The sequence below is a fragment of the Panthera onca genome, chromosome C1 (genome assembly GCF_046562875.1).
Source record: "Panthera onca isolate mPanOnc1 chromosome C1, mPanOnc1 haplotype 2, whole genome shotgun sequence".
Taxonomy (NCBI): Eukaryota; Metazoa; Chordata; class Mammalia; order Carnivora; family Felidae; genus Panthera; species Panthera onca.
In genome coordinates this window covers 133,712,315-133,726,887 of record NC_138346.1, presented here as the reverse complement: position 1 = coordinate 133,726,887, position 14,573 = coordinate 133,712,315, and the positions used below count along the sequence as shown (strand labels likewise).

The 14,573-nt window shown below is 32.6% G+C and overlaps 1 protein-coding gene across 4 annotated transcripts in view; it reads right to left on the bottom strand.

Moving 5' to 3' along the window:
- COL11A1 (collagen type XI alpha 1 chain) overlaps positions 1 to 14,573 on the bottom strand; it is a 216,188-nt gene that overhangs the window by 111,077 nt on the left and 90,538 nt on the right. For all 4 annotated transcript variants that reach the window (XM_081796410.1, XM_060626468.3, XM_060626465.3 and 1 more), the window contains 10 exons: positions 13,327 to 13,410; positions 11,093 to 11,149; positions 7,503 to 7,556; positions 3,969 to 4,022; positions 3,780 to 3,833; positions 3,545 to 3,598; positions 2,061 to 2,114; positions 1,897 to 1,941; positions 669 to 722; positions 155 to 199 (listed from right to left, as the gene is read on the bottom strand). In XM_081796410.1, the coding sequence (XP_081652536.1) occupies positions 155 to 199; positions 669 to 722; positions 1,897 to 1,941; positions 2,061 to 2,114; positions 3,545 to 3,598; positions 3,780 to 3,833; positions 3,969 to 4,022; positions 7,503 to 7,556; positions 11,093 to 11,149; positions 13,327 to 13,410 (555 nt within the window). The remainder of the gene's footprint in view (positions 1 to 154; positions 200 to 668; positions 723 to 1,896; positions 1,942 to 2,060; positions 2,115 to 3,544; positions 3,599 to 3,779; positions 3,834 to 3,968; positions 4,023 to 7,502; positions 7,557 to 11,092; positions 11,150 to 13,326; positions 13,411 to 14,573) is intronic.

The window sequence follows — 14,573 nt, the reverse complement described above, 5'->3', positions numbered from 1 at the left end:
TATGGAGAATCTGAAAAATCTTGGAAAATATTAATGCTAGCAGAACTTAATGGACTTAGCAAAATGTAAGAAATTTTTTAGACTTAGCAACAAAAGTGATTTGTTAGAACCTAGATGGCAGAAATGAGTTATTTTACAGATGTTATCTACATACCATGTTTCCTTTTGGTCCTGGGGGGCCGTCTACACCTGCAATACCCTTCAATGAAGGAAAAAAATATATATATATATATATGTATATAATATACATATGGATGTTTATAAGTTTAAATGCCTCAATAGAAAATCAAAAGACTAACCTAATAGCATGGCACCCACTAGTCTAGGGTGACTAAAACTCATTTTAGGATTTAGAGGAGATGAGATAAAAGGTAAGGTCTATATTCTCCTTTCTGTGTCCACATTGGAGACAACCTAGCAGCATTTTGTACTGTGTGTTGGAAATTTAACATGAAACAGTGAAGTGGATAAACAAAAAGGAGGAGAAAAGAAAGAAAGGGGTAGAGTGGAGAATGATCAGTGTAACCAATAGGCAGCATCATTAGGTCTCAGAATACAATAAGGCAGTAAACACTTAGCTGTCTACTGAAAGCTGTCATGGCCTTGGGCTTTAAAGAGTGACAACAAGCTTTTCCTAGAAAATTCTGAATATTTCCAGCAATACATACAGGCTGCCCTGTAGGTCCTGGAGTCCCCCTTGGTCCCAGCAAACCTCGAGGACCCTAGAAGGAAAAAAAAAAAAAAAAAGCATGTCCTCATAAGGAATGCGCTCAAAGTACACTTCCTCCTCTAAAGACATTTTAATGCGATGTTTGGAGCAAAAATATCTATACATCTTTTATTAACACATGGCAAGTAGTGTTTAAAATACCATTTTTATATAACACAAATATCTCATGTTTATGTTGATCCAAAAGCCAGAATGGGTAACAGGGAGTTTTAGCACATACACTGTGTATCTCTGATTCTATAAATTTACATATAAATTACTTGGGAAATTTTTAAATAGGAAATAATTTCATATTTTATGCCACTTTTGTGTCATTTTCTGATTGGAATGGCAATACTGAATCTTACTAAGTATTATATTTCAATCAAATAAATTATACAAATAGAAAAATCCTGATTTTCACTCATTTCATATTTAGGTATATTTCTTCTTGAGAGAATATTCACAAAGGGAAAGAAACAGACAGCTGGATAACTATATATACAGATTATAGAAGCCACTCTCCTGAGAGAAGATTGTTTTTAATTATTATTATTTAAAATTAATCAATATCTCCTTTTCTTTTTTCCCCTCCTCTATCTTCTTTTCCTTCTTTAGAAAAATCAGTACAGTAATTTATTACCTCTCATATTCCCTTGAGCTATTATGCCTTTGCATTGACAGGCCCTATAATGTGGCAAGCTTGGACTGAAATTAAGAGGCCTGGGTTCTAGTCTGGTGTTTTGATTAGTTTTGGGTAAACCTTCCCAATTCAGTTTCCTCATTTATATAATTTGGTGGAAAAAAATAATATAATTTAGCATATGTCATCCTTATATATGATATATACTAAGCTTGTAAATTTTTTGTTTCTTCTGGTTATGAGATCCATTTATCCTAAACATATAGATTCTGGAGCTACTGATGATATAAAAAATAAAATAAAACAAAGAAACAGCAACAAAAACTAGGTAAGTTCTTTGGCTGAAAAGATGTTACCTCTGATTTTCTCTATAACTTGGACCTCTATGTGCCTTTCTTTTAAAATGGTTTCCCATAACAACTGCCTGGTTAGCTTAGGTAAGACTTCTATAGTCACCTGAGTTTATTAGTGACTATACATGTATGACACCGGTCACTATTTTTCCAAACTAGGGTATTATTTTAAAAGAAAGAAAGTTGCTTACAGCTTCACCTGGAAGACCCCTAGGTCCAATTTCTCCATCTTCTCCCTGTCATTGACAAAATGAATGGGAGGTAATGCAATTAGACAATATATCAATTCAACAAGACTTTGTTCTCTTATGTTTTCATTTTAAATATTTCTTAAAAGAAATGAAGTTTCATATACCCTCATTCCATCTTCTCCAGGGGGACCAGGAGGACCTTGCGGACCCCGTTCACCCTATTAAACAAATACAAATATGATTAGAAAATGAAATAAAGCAGAATATTCAGAAGTCTACCCTATAGCTATCCTGCTGAATATAACAGACCATTTGGTGGAAAAACTTATGCTTTCTTTGTCCTTCTCAGGACACTGCAAAGATAAATCATATTTTTACATTAACTGACTTTATATATTACTATGCTAGAAAAAAAGTTCCTTCAATTCTAAAAGCAAAAAGGTTTAAATAAAATACCTAACATAATTATTACAAACTAAATCATTTAGAAAGTTATTTTGATGACAATTGTTTTAAACAGAGATACACTTGGTTGACTTTATTTTTTTCTGCTTCTAAAATAATTCATAACAATCAGTACAACTCAAGACTAAAGAAATTTTGGATTTTTTAAAAAAGAATATTGTATATTTCTTTTTTTTTTGATTTTTTTTTTAACATTTATTTATTTTTGAGACAGAGACAGACAGAGCATGAACGGGGGAGGGTCAGAGAGAGAGGGAGACACAGAATCTGAAACAGGCTCCAGGCTCTGAGCAGTCAGCACAGAGCCCGACGCGGGGCTCGAACTCACGGACCGTGAGATCGTGACCTGAGCCGAAGTCGGACGCTTAACCGACTGAGCCACCCAGGCGCCCCTGTATATTTCTCTTGACATATAGTAGGTATACACTAAATATCTTACTAGGCTTCCATAATGTTCTCTTTTCTGTTTCTTTCTTTTCTTTTTATGTTCCTTAATTTACATAAAGTTTGTCTTATTTTCATTCTTAACTTCTGAAGAAGAAAAATGTGAAGGTCCAAAGCTGTTCTTTGAGAGACTGCCTCTTAGTTTAATTTCCCACTAAAAATATCCCCTAGATTCCTGTTCAGCATGGTGGTTTATTTAGGTTTTGCAAATTATAAGCTCTTGTGTTGGATTGCAAGCTCATATTATCACAAGAAATAGCTTGTGGTGTCTCTGTCAATGGGTACCATTTAACTTAGGATAATAAAATACAGTGTCCAGTATATTAATGACAGACTGCCTAAAGAGGACTCTATTGAGTATATGTCCACACATAAAATATAAGAGAGAAATTAAGGTGATTATCAAAAAATAAGAGGCAAAATTAAATCTCCACTCTTGTCTTTCTATAAATATATCTTCCACATACATGTACATAAAGATTATGCCAGAACTTATATTTGCATGATTAATGTCTAAAAATAATTAAAGAACTCATATTGGTATTACATGTGTAATTCTACATTGTAATTCTACTTCTCTTTCTTCCAGTATATAGTAGATGCAGTAATTTACTAAATTATTGTCTTTACAAATATTTAAATTATTATTTTTTATTTCTTAAAGTCCAATGATTCTAAAATAGTTCATAACATTCCTATATTGTCCCTGTATGCAAAGTAACAGAATAGTATATCTTACCCTGTGACCTTTGTCACCTGGCAGACCCGGAAGTCCATCAAATCCTCGATCACCCTGTAAAATAAACATCATCATCATCATCATCATCATCATCATCATATTCCAAATCTAATTCTATACTGTAATTTAATTGTGAAATATTCATTGATATCAAGAAACTCTGTTTTAAAATATAAAATTTTCAGAGGTGAACTGACATACAAGATCTGAATATACAAATGTGTGAGCTCCTGACCTTCGCCCCAGGTTCTCCGGGCATGCCTCTTCCTCCATCAGCACCCGGACGACCCTGATAATGCCAAGAACATGACTAAGCAAAAAGGATTCCTACTGGCACAAAGAAACAACAACAACAACAACAACAACAACAAACAAGATAACTGATGATTTCAGAGGCAATAAAATAAATAAAAACCAGTCATACCCTTTTTCCAGGTTTTCCTGTTGGACCAGGTGGACCTTGAACACCACGAGGGCCCTATATCAAAACATCATAATTTATTCATTTCATGGAATTTTTGATCAATAAACTGAATCACATTGAGAGAGATGGTTTTAGAAATGTATGTTCTCTTAGCTTTACCTTAATCACTTTAAAATAAAGAAAATTATTTCTTATGTAAAAGCTCAGATAAAGCAGAAGACAAAAGAATAATTTTTCTAAAAGGCTTCTTGCCACAAAAAAGAGTCATATTATTTTGTTAAATTTCTAGAGACAGCTGATTACATTTAAATAAAAGTAATAAAAAGTGATATTTTAACATTTAAAAAATTCCTCAACTACTCATTTTATTCTCAAAAACTTGAGTTTTTTTACATTTCCCTTGAAAACACTCTTAACTACCCATCTATTTTCTCTTTTCTTTCCAATCACTTTTCCTTCATCTTTCCCTTTATTTTTTGGAGATTCTCTCCTACGTATTTATTCTTTTATTTGACTTATCACATGGATTATAATTGCCATTTTTCATAATTGAATCTCCCATTAAATTGTTAACTGCTGTGGTGGTTTTAGATTACATCTGTCTTTTCTCCATTATATTCCTACAACTTAGCATAGTGACTGATACATTTTTCTCTCAATCACCTACAAAATGCTGCAGGATGATTTGGTGATCCCTAATGCAAATTATTGTCTGGAACCATGTCATTTCAGATCAAAGGTTAAATATTCTCAGTATGTTTCTTTCTTGGAGCAGTAGAATACAATGTTATGTCAACAAACAATGTCTTTTGTGGGGAGTGATCTACATGTTTTTCAAAATAAAATTACACATTGGGGCGCCTGGGTGGCTCAGTCGGTTGAGCATCCGACTTCGGCTCAGGTCATGATCTCGCCATCTGTGAGTTCGAGCCCCGCGTCAGGCTCTGTGCTGACAGCTCAGAGCCTGGAGCCTGTTTCAGATTCTGTGTCTCCCTCTCTCTCTGCCCCTCCCCTGTTCATGCTCTGTCTCTCTCTGTCTCAAAAATAAATAAACGTTAAAAAAAATTTTTTTAAAAAATAAAATTACACATTTAATAATAGATCAAATGTAGTTCTAGAGTAAACATTATATAGGCCTTTATATCCTTTTTAAAGTTAATTTAAACACTATGCATATGATGAGTGTGGTAGCAAATGTAACACACATTTGAAATTACAAATATTTTTTATCATCCTTGTAAAATGTTGGTTATAGAAATATGAAATTAAGGTTATCTAATAATTGGAGTTTAAAAGAATATACCTTTCTAAGAAAATTATTGTTGTGAAATGACTCTACCCTATATCTCAGCTGGAAAGCAAAGGGCAATACTAACAGGACAAATCTTAGTTTTTAATGAAAATGATCCTTCTTCACTTGATATTGTATCTCTCTGGACTTGAGTCAAGGAAAGCCACAAAAGCCACAAAAACTACTGCAAAATGTTTTCAGATTCAACTATTTTATAAAGGGGTAAATTTGATGAAAAATTTACAAATTTTGCAAAAGATTAAGCTCCCTAGACTTTCATATAGTGACACTTCAGTATTTTTATGCAATTCTCAGTTAAGTTCCAATGCTTTCCATACCCCTCTGGCAATATTAACCAAGCATGAAATAGAAGGCTGCCATGTTCTGAATGACCCAAATATCCTTCTCAATTTTCTTTGATTTTTTTCTAATTCCAAAACAAATTGTGGTGTAACCATATAAACGAATAACACTCAGCAACAAAAAAGAATGAACTATTGATGCACTTATCAACTGTGATGAATCTCAAAGGCACCATGGTAAATGAAAGAAGCCAGTCTTCAAAGGTTACATAATGCATGATTTCATTTGTACAGTATTCTTGAAAAGATAAAAGTGTAGTAATAAAGAAAAGATCAGTGACTGTCAGGTATTAAGGGTGGAGGAGGGAGATGTGATCATTAAGTGTTGGCTCCAAGAAATTATTTAGGTTATTGAGCCGTTCTCTCTCCTGATGATTATGGTAGTGGTTACAATGAATATACACTGGTGTTGAAATTCATTTTCACCTTGTAATATTTTAAAAATAAAATTAATTTTATTAAAAAAGATTTTTTTACATTTATTTATTTTTGAGAGACAGAGACAGAGTGCAAGCTGGGGAGGGGCAAAGAGAAGGAGACACAGAATCCAAAGCAGACTGCAGGCTCTGAGCTGTCAGCACAGAGCCCGACATGGGGCTTGGAACAGTGAGATCATGACCTGAGCTGAAGTCAGACATTCAACCGACTGAGCCACCCAGGTGTCCCCCAAAATAAAAGTAATTTTATGGAAAAGAAAAATAATTAGTGGACGGCTACTTGAGAGTTCCTTCAGCGCAATCTGAATTTCTATTTATTGAGTATATCAAGAAATATTTTCATTTAGGGCACCTAGGTGACTCAATCAGTTAAGTGTCCTACTTCAGCTCAGGTCATGATCTCATGGTTCATGAGTTCAAGCTCAGCGTTGGGCTCTGTGCTAACAGCTCAGAGCCTGAAGCCTGCTTCAGATTCTGTTTCCTTCTCCCTCTGCCCCTCCCCTGCTCATGCTGTGTCTCTCTCTGTCTCTCCAAAATAAATAAACAAATGTAAAAAAAAAAAAAAAGTAGAAGTATTTTCATTTAAAAATAAATGTATTTGGGGGGCACCTGGGTGGCTCAGTCAGTTAAGCATCTGACTTTGACTCAGGTCATGATCTCACAGCTCCTGATTTCAAGCCTCCTGCTGGGCTCTGTGCTGACAGCTCAGAGCCTGGAGTCTGCTTTGGATTCTGTGTCTCCCACTCTCTCTGCCCCTCCCCCGCTCACATTCTCTCTCTCTCTCTCTCCTCCAAAAACAAATAAACATTTAAAAAATAAAGATAAAAATAAATGTATTTTTAAAACGTCACATTTTGTTTTTCTGTTTTCTAGAATGAGTATACTTCCTAATGTGCTTATATTGAATGTTTCTACTTATTATCATTAAAGGAAAGATAATACTTTTAACTTGGTATCATGTAATATAACCTAAGATCTGTTTTTGAAATTTCAGCTCAGATGTTTTCAATTCTCATAATTTCCTCAGTTCTACAAAAGGTTTGAAGTTAGCTTCTTTTAAGTATGTTAAATATTGTTTCTGAAAGTATATGCTAGGTTCACTTTCCACAGAAAATATCGTGGGTTTGAGACAGGGCCTCTAAGTAGTACAACTGCAGTAATTCTCTGCTCTGTACAATCTCAAGCCAGTTTAAGATTCTGAAGGCCTATTACTATCAAGCCTTTCCCATCCCAGCTTATTATCTTCTTTTAATATTGTTTAAATTAATCAAGTTATTGGCAGTCAACTGGCCACTAGGGATTTTTCAATTAAAGGAGGTGATGTGAACTTAAAAGTAATGTAAGTAATTTCTTTACTCATAAAACAGATGGCAGATACTTCAATTATCCTACTGGATAAAATGAAGTCAAAAATAAGATAAGTGAAATACATTAGTTTTTTTACCTGAGGACCTGGGTCACCACTCTCACCTTTGGCACCAGATGAACCAGGCCCCCCCTGCAGAGAAAAAGTAAGGATATAATAATTTAATTGAGCAATAATTCCCTAACCAATTTCATCCTACCATTTTCACATGAAATGGTTAAACACTGTTCCACATATATTTCATCAAATTAGTATAATTTTATTAATTAATACAATAAAATTTTAAGTCTTTTCATTGAAATACATCTTTTCTCAGATTTTGAATGTATTCAGTGTGAAAGCTGCATTTTAAGTCTCCATTTTACACATAATTACACAGAAGCCAATTTCATGAGAAATCACATTGAAATTTTCTTTAATGTGTGTACCATCAAGTACTTATGATAATACACAAGGCATTATTTATTATTAAGCTGTGATGCAGTACAGAGGCAACACATTTTTACTGAATCAGGTATGTACTGAATCCATTTATACAGCCAGGACTTGGTGAAATGTTATTGCTTTTATACTCAGAAATTTCTCAGACACTGAATTCTATAGCAATAAAATGTCAAGAACAGATGCTACCACCATCATTATAATTGTCCTGAAATAACGTCAAAGCATTTTTTCCCAAAATGGTTTGTTTATTTCCCAGAAGAATAAGTCCTTATGACAAAAACTTCTTACAAATGTATACATAACTCAAAAAGTGCAACAAAAACCTAGCACATTAACTGGAAAAAATATAAAATCAATTTATAAAAGTGTTGTGGGTTTTAAAAATAAATACCAGACTGTCTATTCCCCTAAAAAGCTTTAGGACATTAAAATTAAACGTGGTGATAATAGTTACTTTGTACTGAAGAAGTATATTTTAGGTGTTTAAGAAGTTTCTGATTTATTTAAATCAATACATATTCAAATAATAGTGCATTGAATCATCATACAAAAAGATCAAAATTGTGCTAAGTCTGAAAATGTTAGCTATCTAGAGCCTCCTGGTGGCTCCAAAGTAAAATAACTATTAATCTGACTCCTAAAAAATACAAAAAAGTCAAATAACAGGAATATTCTAATCTTAAAAATTATAGAATAATAGCCTTCAAGTTCCTAATTAAGAATTCTTGCAACTAAGTTTTTTCAAGAGAAAACCTGGGATTCTATATTAAATCAGATTATGAATCAATGAGTTGAACACAATTATAGGATAGTCAATTTGTTTTTAATTAATTTATTGCATTATATTCTCTCTATATAAGGACTACCTACTCAACAAATTATAATTACTTTGTCTAAACACTCTAAAAATTATCATGCAATAATTGACAGTAACAGAATTCGAAAATAACCACAATATTTTCTATGTTTCTTGCATATTTATAAGCCTCCATTTGTCTAGAAAAGCAATTGAAAAAAACAATTGAATTAAGAATTTTTCATTGGAAGAATGCATATGTTTGTATCTTAATATAGTGATGTAGACTCTGTTTCTTTTTTAAAATTTTTTTTTAAATGTTTTATTTTATTTTTGAGAGACAGAGAGAGACAGGATGAGTGGGGGAGGAGCAGAGAGAGAGAGAGAGAGAGACAGAATCTGAAGCAGGCTCCAGGGTCTGAGCTGTCAGCACAGATCTGGCCCAGCGTGGGACTTGAACTCGCAAGTGGTGAGATCATGACCTGAGCCGAAGTCGGATGACTAGCTGACTGAGCCACCCAAGCACCCTGACTCTGTTTCTTTCATATAAAATACTTTAAGACTCTAGAATTTGACAGTCTCTAGTGATTTGATGCTTTGGAGCAAAGGATAATAGAGGAGAAAACTGAAAAGAAACAATATGATGTTTTTCTCTCAATACCTACCTTTAATATTTAAGGAAGCTAACACTTTCCACAACAAAGGCTTAGGTAGTAAAATTAATTAGTCTTGTATCCGATGTTTGACACTAAGAATGTGTACATGGTTGCCAATGTTTCCTTTCTGCCAACAAACTGGGAATGGCTGACCCTCAGACGGGTGGTGAAAACAGGAACTGTTAATGAAAATGCTTTCACTGCTTCTGCTCATCACTGCCCTGACCCTCTACAGATCTGCTGAGCTTATGCTTGTCAGGATGATACATAGGAAAATTCCTTTGGAAAATGCAGTTTTAGAGATCCTTGACTGATATTTTTAAATTATGTAACATATGGCAGTATTTCCCAAACATGCTTGACTGTAAGAATCTGCCTGGTGCACTCATTAAAAATATAGTTTGTCACTTTGAACCCTGAACCTTTACCATCAGAATCTCAAGTTAAGGGCCCAGGAGCTTTTTTTTAAATAAAATATATAGATAATTCTTCTGCCGCAGATTTATAAAACATTTGCATACTGCTGACTTTCCTCAGTCGTAAATTTGAGTTATCACTAACAATGAAGTATTAACTTCATTTCTTCCTTTGTTAAGTAACATAGAATCTTCCATGTTTATTACTTTGCCAGAACATATGTTCTACATGAGCCCATATGATTGAGTGTATGCCCCTTCAAAATATATAAGATGTACAAATTTTAAGACTGAATTAAGATTACCATAGTTTATGTAAACTACATTAACAAACCTTTGAATAAAATACATGAAGAAAACTATTTATCACTCTAATAAGATCAGTAAAACAAACTAAATAATTAGAAGACTATTCACTTGATGTAAACTTGAATAAAATTATTTTGCTGTGTCTACTAAGTAAATCACATGTTAAGATTTTAATGTTCATAGTAATAATTTCTATAAATACCATTATTTCAATAAAACATACTGAAAGCATATAAAATCATATGAAAGAACAGGAGGAATAGCTCTTTATATAGAAAAATAAATATTTAAGAGAGAAATTATTTATTTAATTAATTGTAAGATTAATCAGAAGCAAGGTTTGACTCATGCAGTCTTCTTTTCCCTTAAGGAAAAACATGACTTGAAAAGAACCTTTGTGTTTTTTGTGAATTGCTACACTGCTCAACATTTGGTAAAAGTTTCAAAATATTTGAAGATTTTTTATATTAAAAGCCACTTGGAAAATATTAGCTTGTTAGCAAGCTTGTATGGAAAAATAAAACACTGTCATTTTCCAAGAGTCTCCAGAAGACAAATTAATTTCTCTAATATCTGAAGTACTTTGTGGAATAGGGAAGGCAAACTGAAGTTTAAGCCAAGTATCCTGCTTGCTTCCCAAATTATGGAATAATTTAACTGACTTCAAATACTTTTTTCTTTTTTAATGAAAATTCTATTTAACATAAAATCAAGTCTCAATAATTTAATGTAAAACTGAATTTTAATAACTTGGAATGTTATGCAAATAAATTATAATTATACTTCAAAAATTAATAGACACGTGACTCAATTGTTTTTTTCACTGTATTTATTTGATTTGAAAATTCTTCATTGAAACTTTTTTTTATCAAAACTTACTGAGGACTAAATTGAAATAGACTTTAAAAAGAGGAACAAAATCAAGCATAGGTAGATATGCATATCCTATTTTTATCAGCTAGAAATATGAACAATGCTTGGCCAAAGTTGCACAAGGAAATACTACTATGTAAATTTAAACACACATTATCTTATTGAGTAACCTACCACAGGACCCGGTCTTCCAGTTAGACCCATTGGGCCAGGTGGACCTCTCAGAGCAATCTAGAAAATAAAGTATATCAAACTCAGGGATGCCCTTTTTGGACAAGAATAGTAAACCACAATATTCATTTGCACAAGCTACCTGTAAGTAACAGGTAATAAACAAAGGTATATTAGCTACATGCTAGAAAGAGTGCCTGATAACTGAAGAATTACAAGCTTCTAGAATGACAAATGATCTAGCAGATTTGCTCTCAACTGTTATAGCTTGTATACAATCTTGTACCATATACTATTATGATTTATTCAATAATAAAAGTTAAAATAGATTTCAGTACAAGAAATCTAATATTCTGTAATTTTTCTACTCTGAAGCATACTTCACAATAACATATAGACTTCTCTTAAACATGTTGGCACAATTATCATCGAAAATCCTTTTAGAGATGAACAATTTGAGGTGCTTGAAATAAAAAGTTTCTAGCAATATTTAGGAAAAACTATTGACAATTAAAGCCAGATAGCAAGCAAAATTGATCAGAAAATATGCTCATACACTTCTTTTTAACAAATCTCAAATTTAACATTACAAGAAAAACACATTCATTTTGTATAATCATAGGCATGATAGATTGATCACATGCACTATTGATACTGAATATTAGAAATGTGAAATTAGCATATTTGAAAAGCTGGAACAAGTGGAGTACAAAGGATAAATATTTAATAGATGTTAAATTAGTATGGTGAGCTATTTTTGAATATTAGTGATTCCAAAAGATGAATATTTAGATTATCAAAACAGATATCAAAAATAATACTGTAATAGAAACAATATGTAAAATCATATTAGAAAAGTGCACAAGATAAAAACATTAGGATCTCCAAGGTTCCACTACTGACTCACCATGAGATTTTTGACAATATACTTCTTAATCCTTGAGATTAAATATCTGAAAAATGGGAATTATAATCCTTGCTACCTATTTACAAGTAGGATAAAAGGACTAATAAAAGGAGGAATTTAATGGCCTCATAAAACATTTAAGCTCAAATAATTACCTTAAGTTTGTTGAAAGTAATATAAATTATAAGATGAATTGTAGGAATCATTAGCAAATTATTTTAAATATTTTTAGGGATGTGTTATGCCAAGGTCAAAAAACACTTAAAGTTTTCTGTCTTTATACAGGATATAATCAAAGAATGGAATCTTTGCAGATTAATAGATTTAGTAAATATATAAATAAATATGAGAGTGAATTGCAACCTTCACTTATGTTTTCAGATATTTTATACACATACACAATAAAACTATATGTGTATAAAATACACAAATGATAAATTTTATATATTCATAAACTTATACAAAGTTATCACAGAAATGATTTATAGCACTTAGAAAGTGGGTAATTGTACCCATACCAAATGTGAGCCATTTATTTCCTTTTTCCTTAAAAAACCAAAACCCCTACTACAAATAAAAGTATTATATGACTTTCAACTCTTTCCTCGTCCACTATTTAAATTTCCTTATGTATAAGACATGTATAAGATAAGATTTCCTCATGTATAAAATCTGTATAAGATAGAGACAGTGGAAGCTTTCAGCTAATGAAGGATCTATAAACTAAATGGATTTTGCAAAAACACTATAGATTATAACAATTAGAACTTAAATACATATTTGAAGGATTCTTTCCTATATGATAATGCTTAAAAAACTTAATTTGCTGGCTTGTTCAGGATATCCTGAATAATTTAGGAGATAAGGAGGAAAAAATTATTTCAAACCTTCTTCTCTTACTTTTTTTTAATCATCAAATTCTGTCTTAGCAGAGAAAAACTGTATGTGAAAAAGTGCTAGGTATAAATCCATCAGTACTCTGAAAAAATTTTAGAAAAATGTGTGTTATTGTTTGTGTGTTATTGCCAGAATTATATATGGCAATGCTGCCAGGGTCAATCATTTAATTTTAGTATTCAATTAAAGAAAATATTCCCACTGGAAAAATAGATATAATCTTAGCAATTTTTATAGCTAAAATTCAATGCACTTTTCAGAAGTGTTTTGTTTATAATAGTAGCATCCTCCAGGTGCAGACACACACACACACACACACACACACACACACACACACACACACACACACACACACACAAGCATGCACACATGTGCATACACACACAATCTGACATATATCAGTTTATAGGAATACATGTTTATTCCTTCTTACCCGAGCCTGCTGAAGAATCGCCTGTGCCTGAGCTTCCTGAGCAGAGATGGTTGGTCCTTTGGAACCATCGCCACCATAACGAAACTAAGAAAATAAAGAAGCTCAAAATTAGCCATTTTCAAATAGGTGCCTTAATTACTATATAAAAAAATGCTTACTGAAAATGGTGTGGTTTTATAAAAGTACAAGATAACTTTATTATGAATCAAGATACCTAGATTTTTGGGGGGGTTCTCCTGCCCATATCACAAGTTCCCTAGACCATGTTTTACCATTTATAGAAAAGAGACTTCCAATTTTCATTCATTCACTCATTCATTCATTCATTCATTCATTTTAATGTTTATTTATTTTTGAGAAAGAGAGAGACACAGAGTGTGTGCAGGGGAGGGGCAGAGAAAGAGGGAGACACAGAATCTGAAGCAGGCTCCAGGCTCTGAGTTGTCAGCACAGAGCCTGATGCGGGGGGTCGAACACACCAACCCTGAGATCATGACCTGAGCCAAAGTCGATGCTTAACTGACTGAACCACCCAGGTGCCCCAAGACTTCCAATTTTATATTCCATAATCTTTGAAAAATCTGGAATAAGTCACCATATATTTTACCTGCACAAATGCTACCCATTTCTATTCACTCATTTGTAAAAAGTCCAAGTGTGTTCAGTTCATTGGTGTTTATAGATCAATTGTTATTTTGTTGAGCAAAACTTCTAGAATCTGTATGAACACGGAGGAAATCTTCCTTGAGATATACTCATTTGTTTACTGTTTCTCAAATAATTATAATAAGAAACTCACCCTCCCTGTATCCTTCCATAAAATTCTAAAATTCTAAAGCTTTCTTAAATTTAATTCCAAATGCAGCATGAGTCAATTTCTTACTCTACATGATTATTACTTGAAATTTTATTACATTTAAACAAATAAATCACACTTTTTCCCCCAGAGAACAAGGTCAATTTTAAAAAGCAATCTTATGGTCAAACAATTTTTGAGCAATGAATAATGACCCTACAGATATATCTTCTTTTAAAAGTATCAACTATTGTATCTATGGTGATAAATAGCATATTAATATTATGTTAAGTATCACATGAAATGTATGTTAATCATATGACTCAGGATAAAGCACATGACTGGAAATACGAAGAGCAACCTGTAAGCTTTGTTGTCAAAGTCTAATCAAACAGTGAAGGGCGCCTGGGTGGCTCAGTTGGTTAAGCATCTGACAGCCTCAGGTCATGAT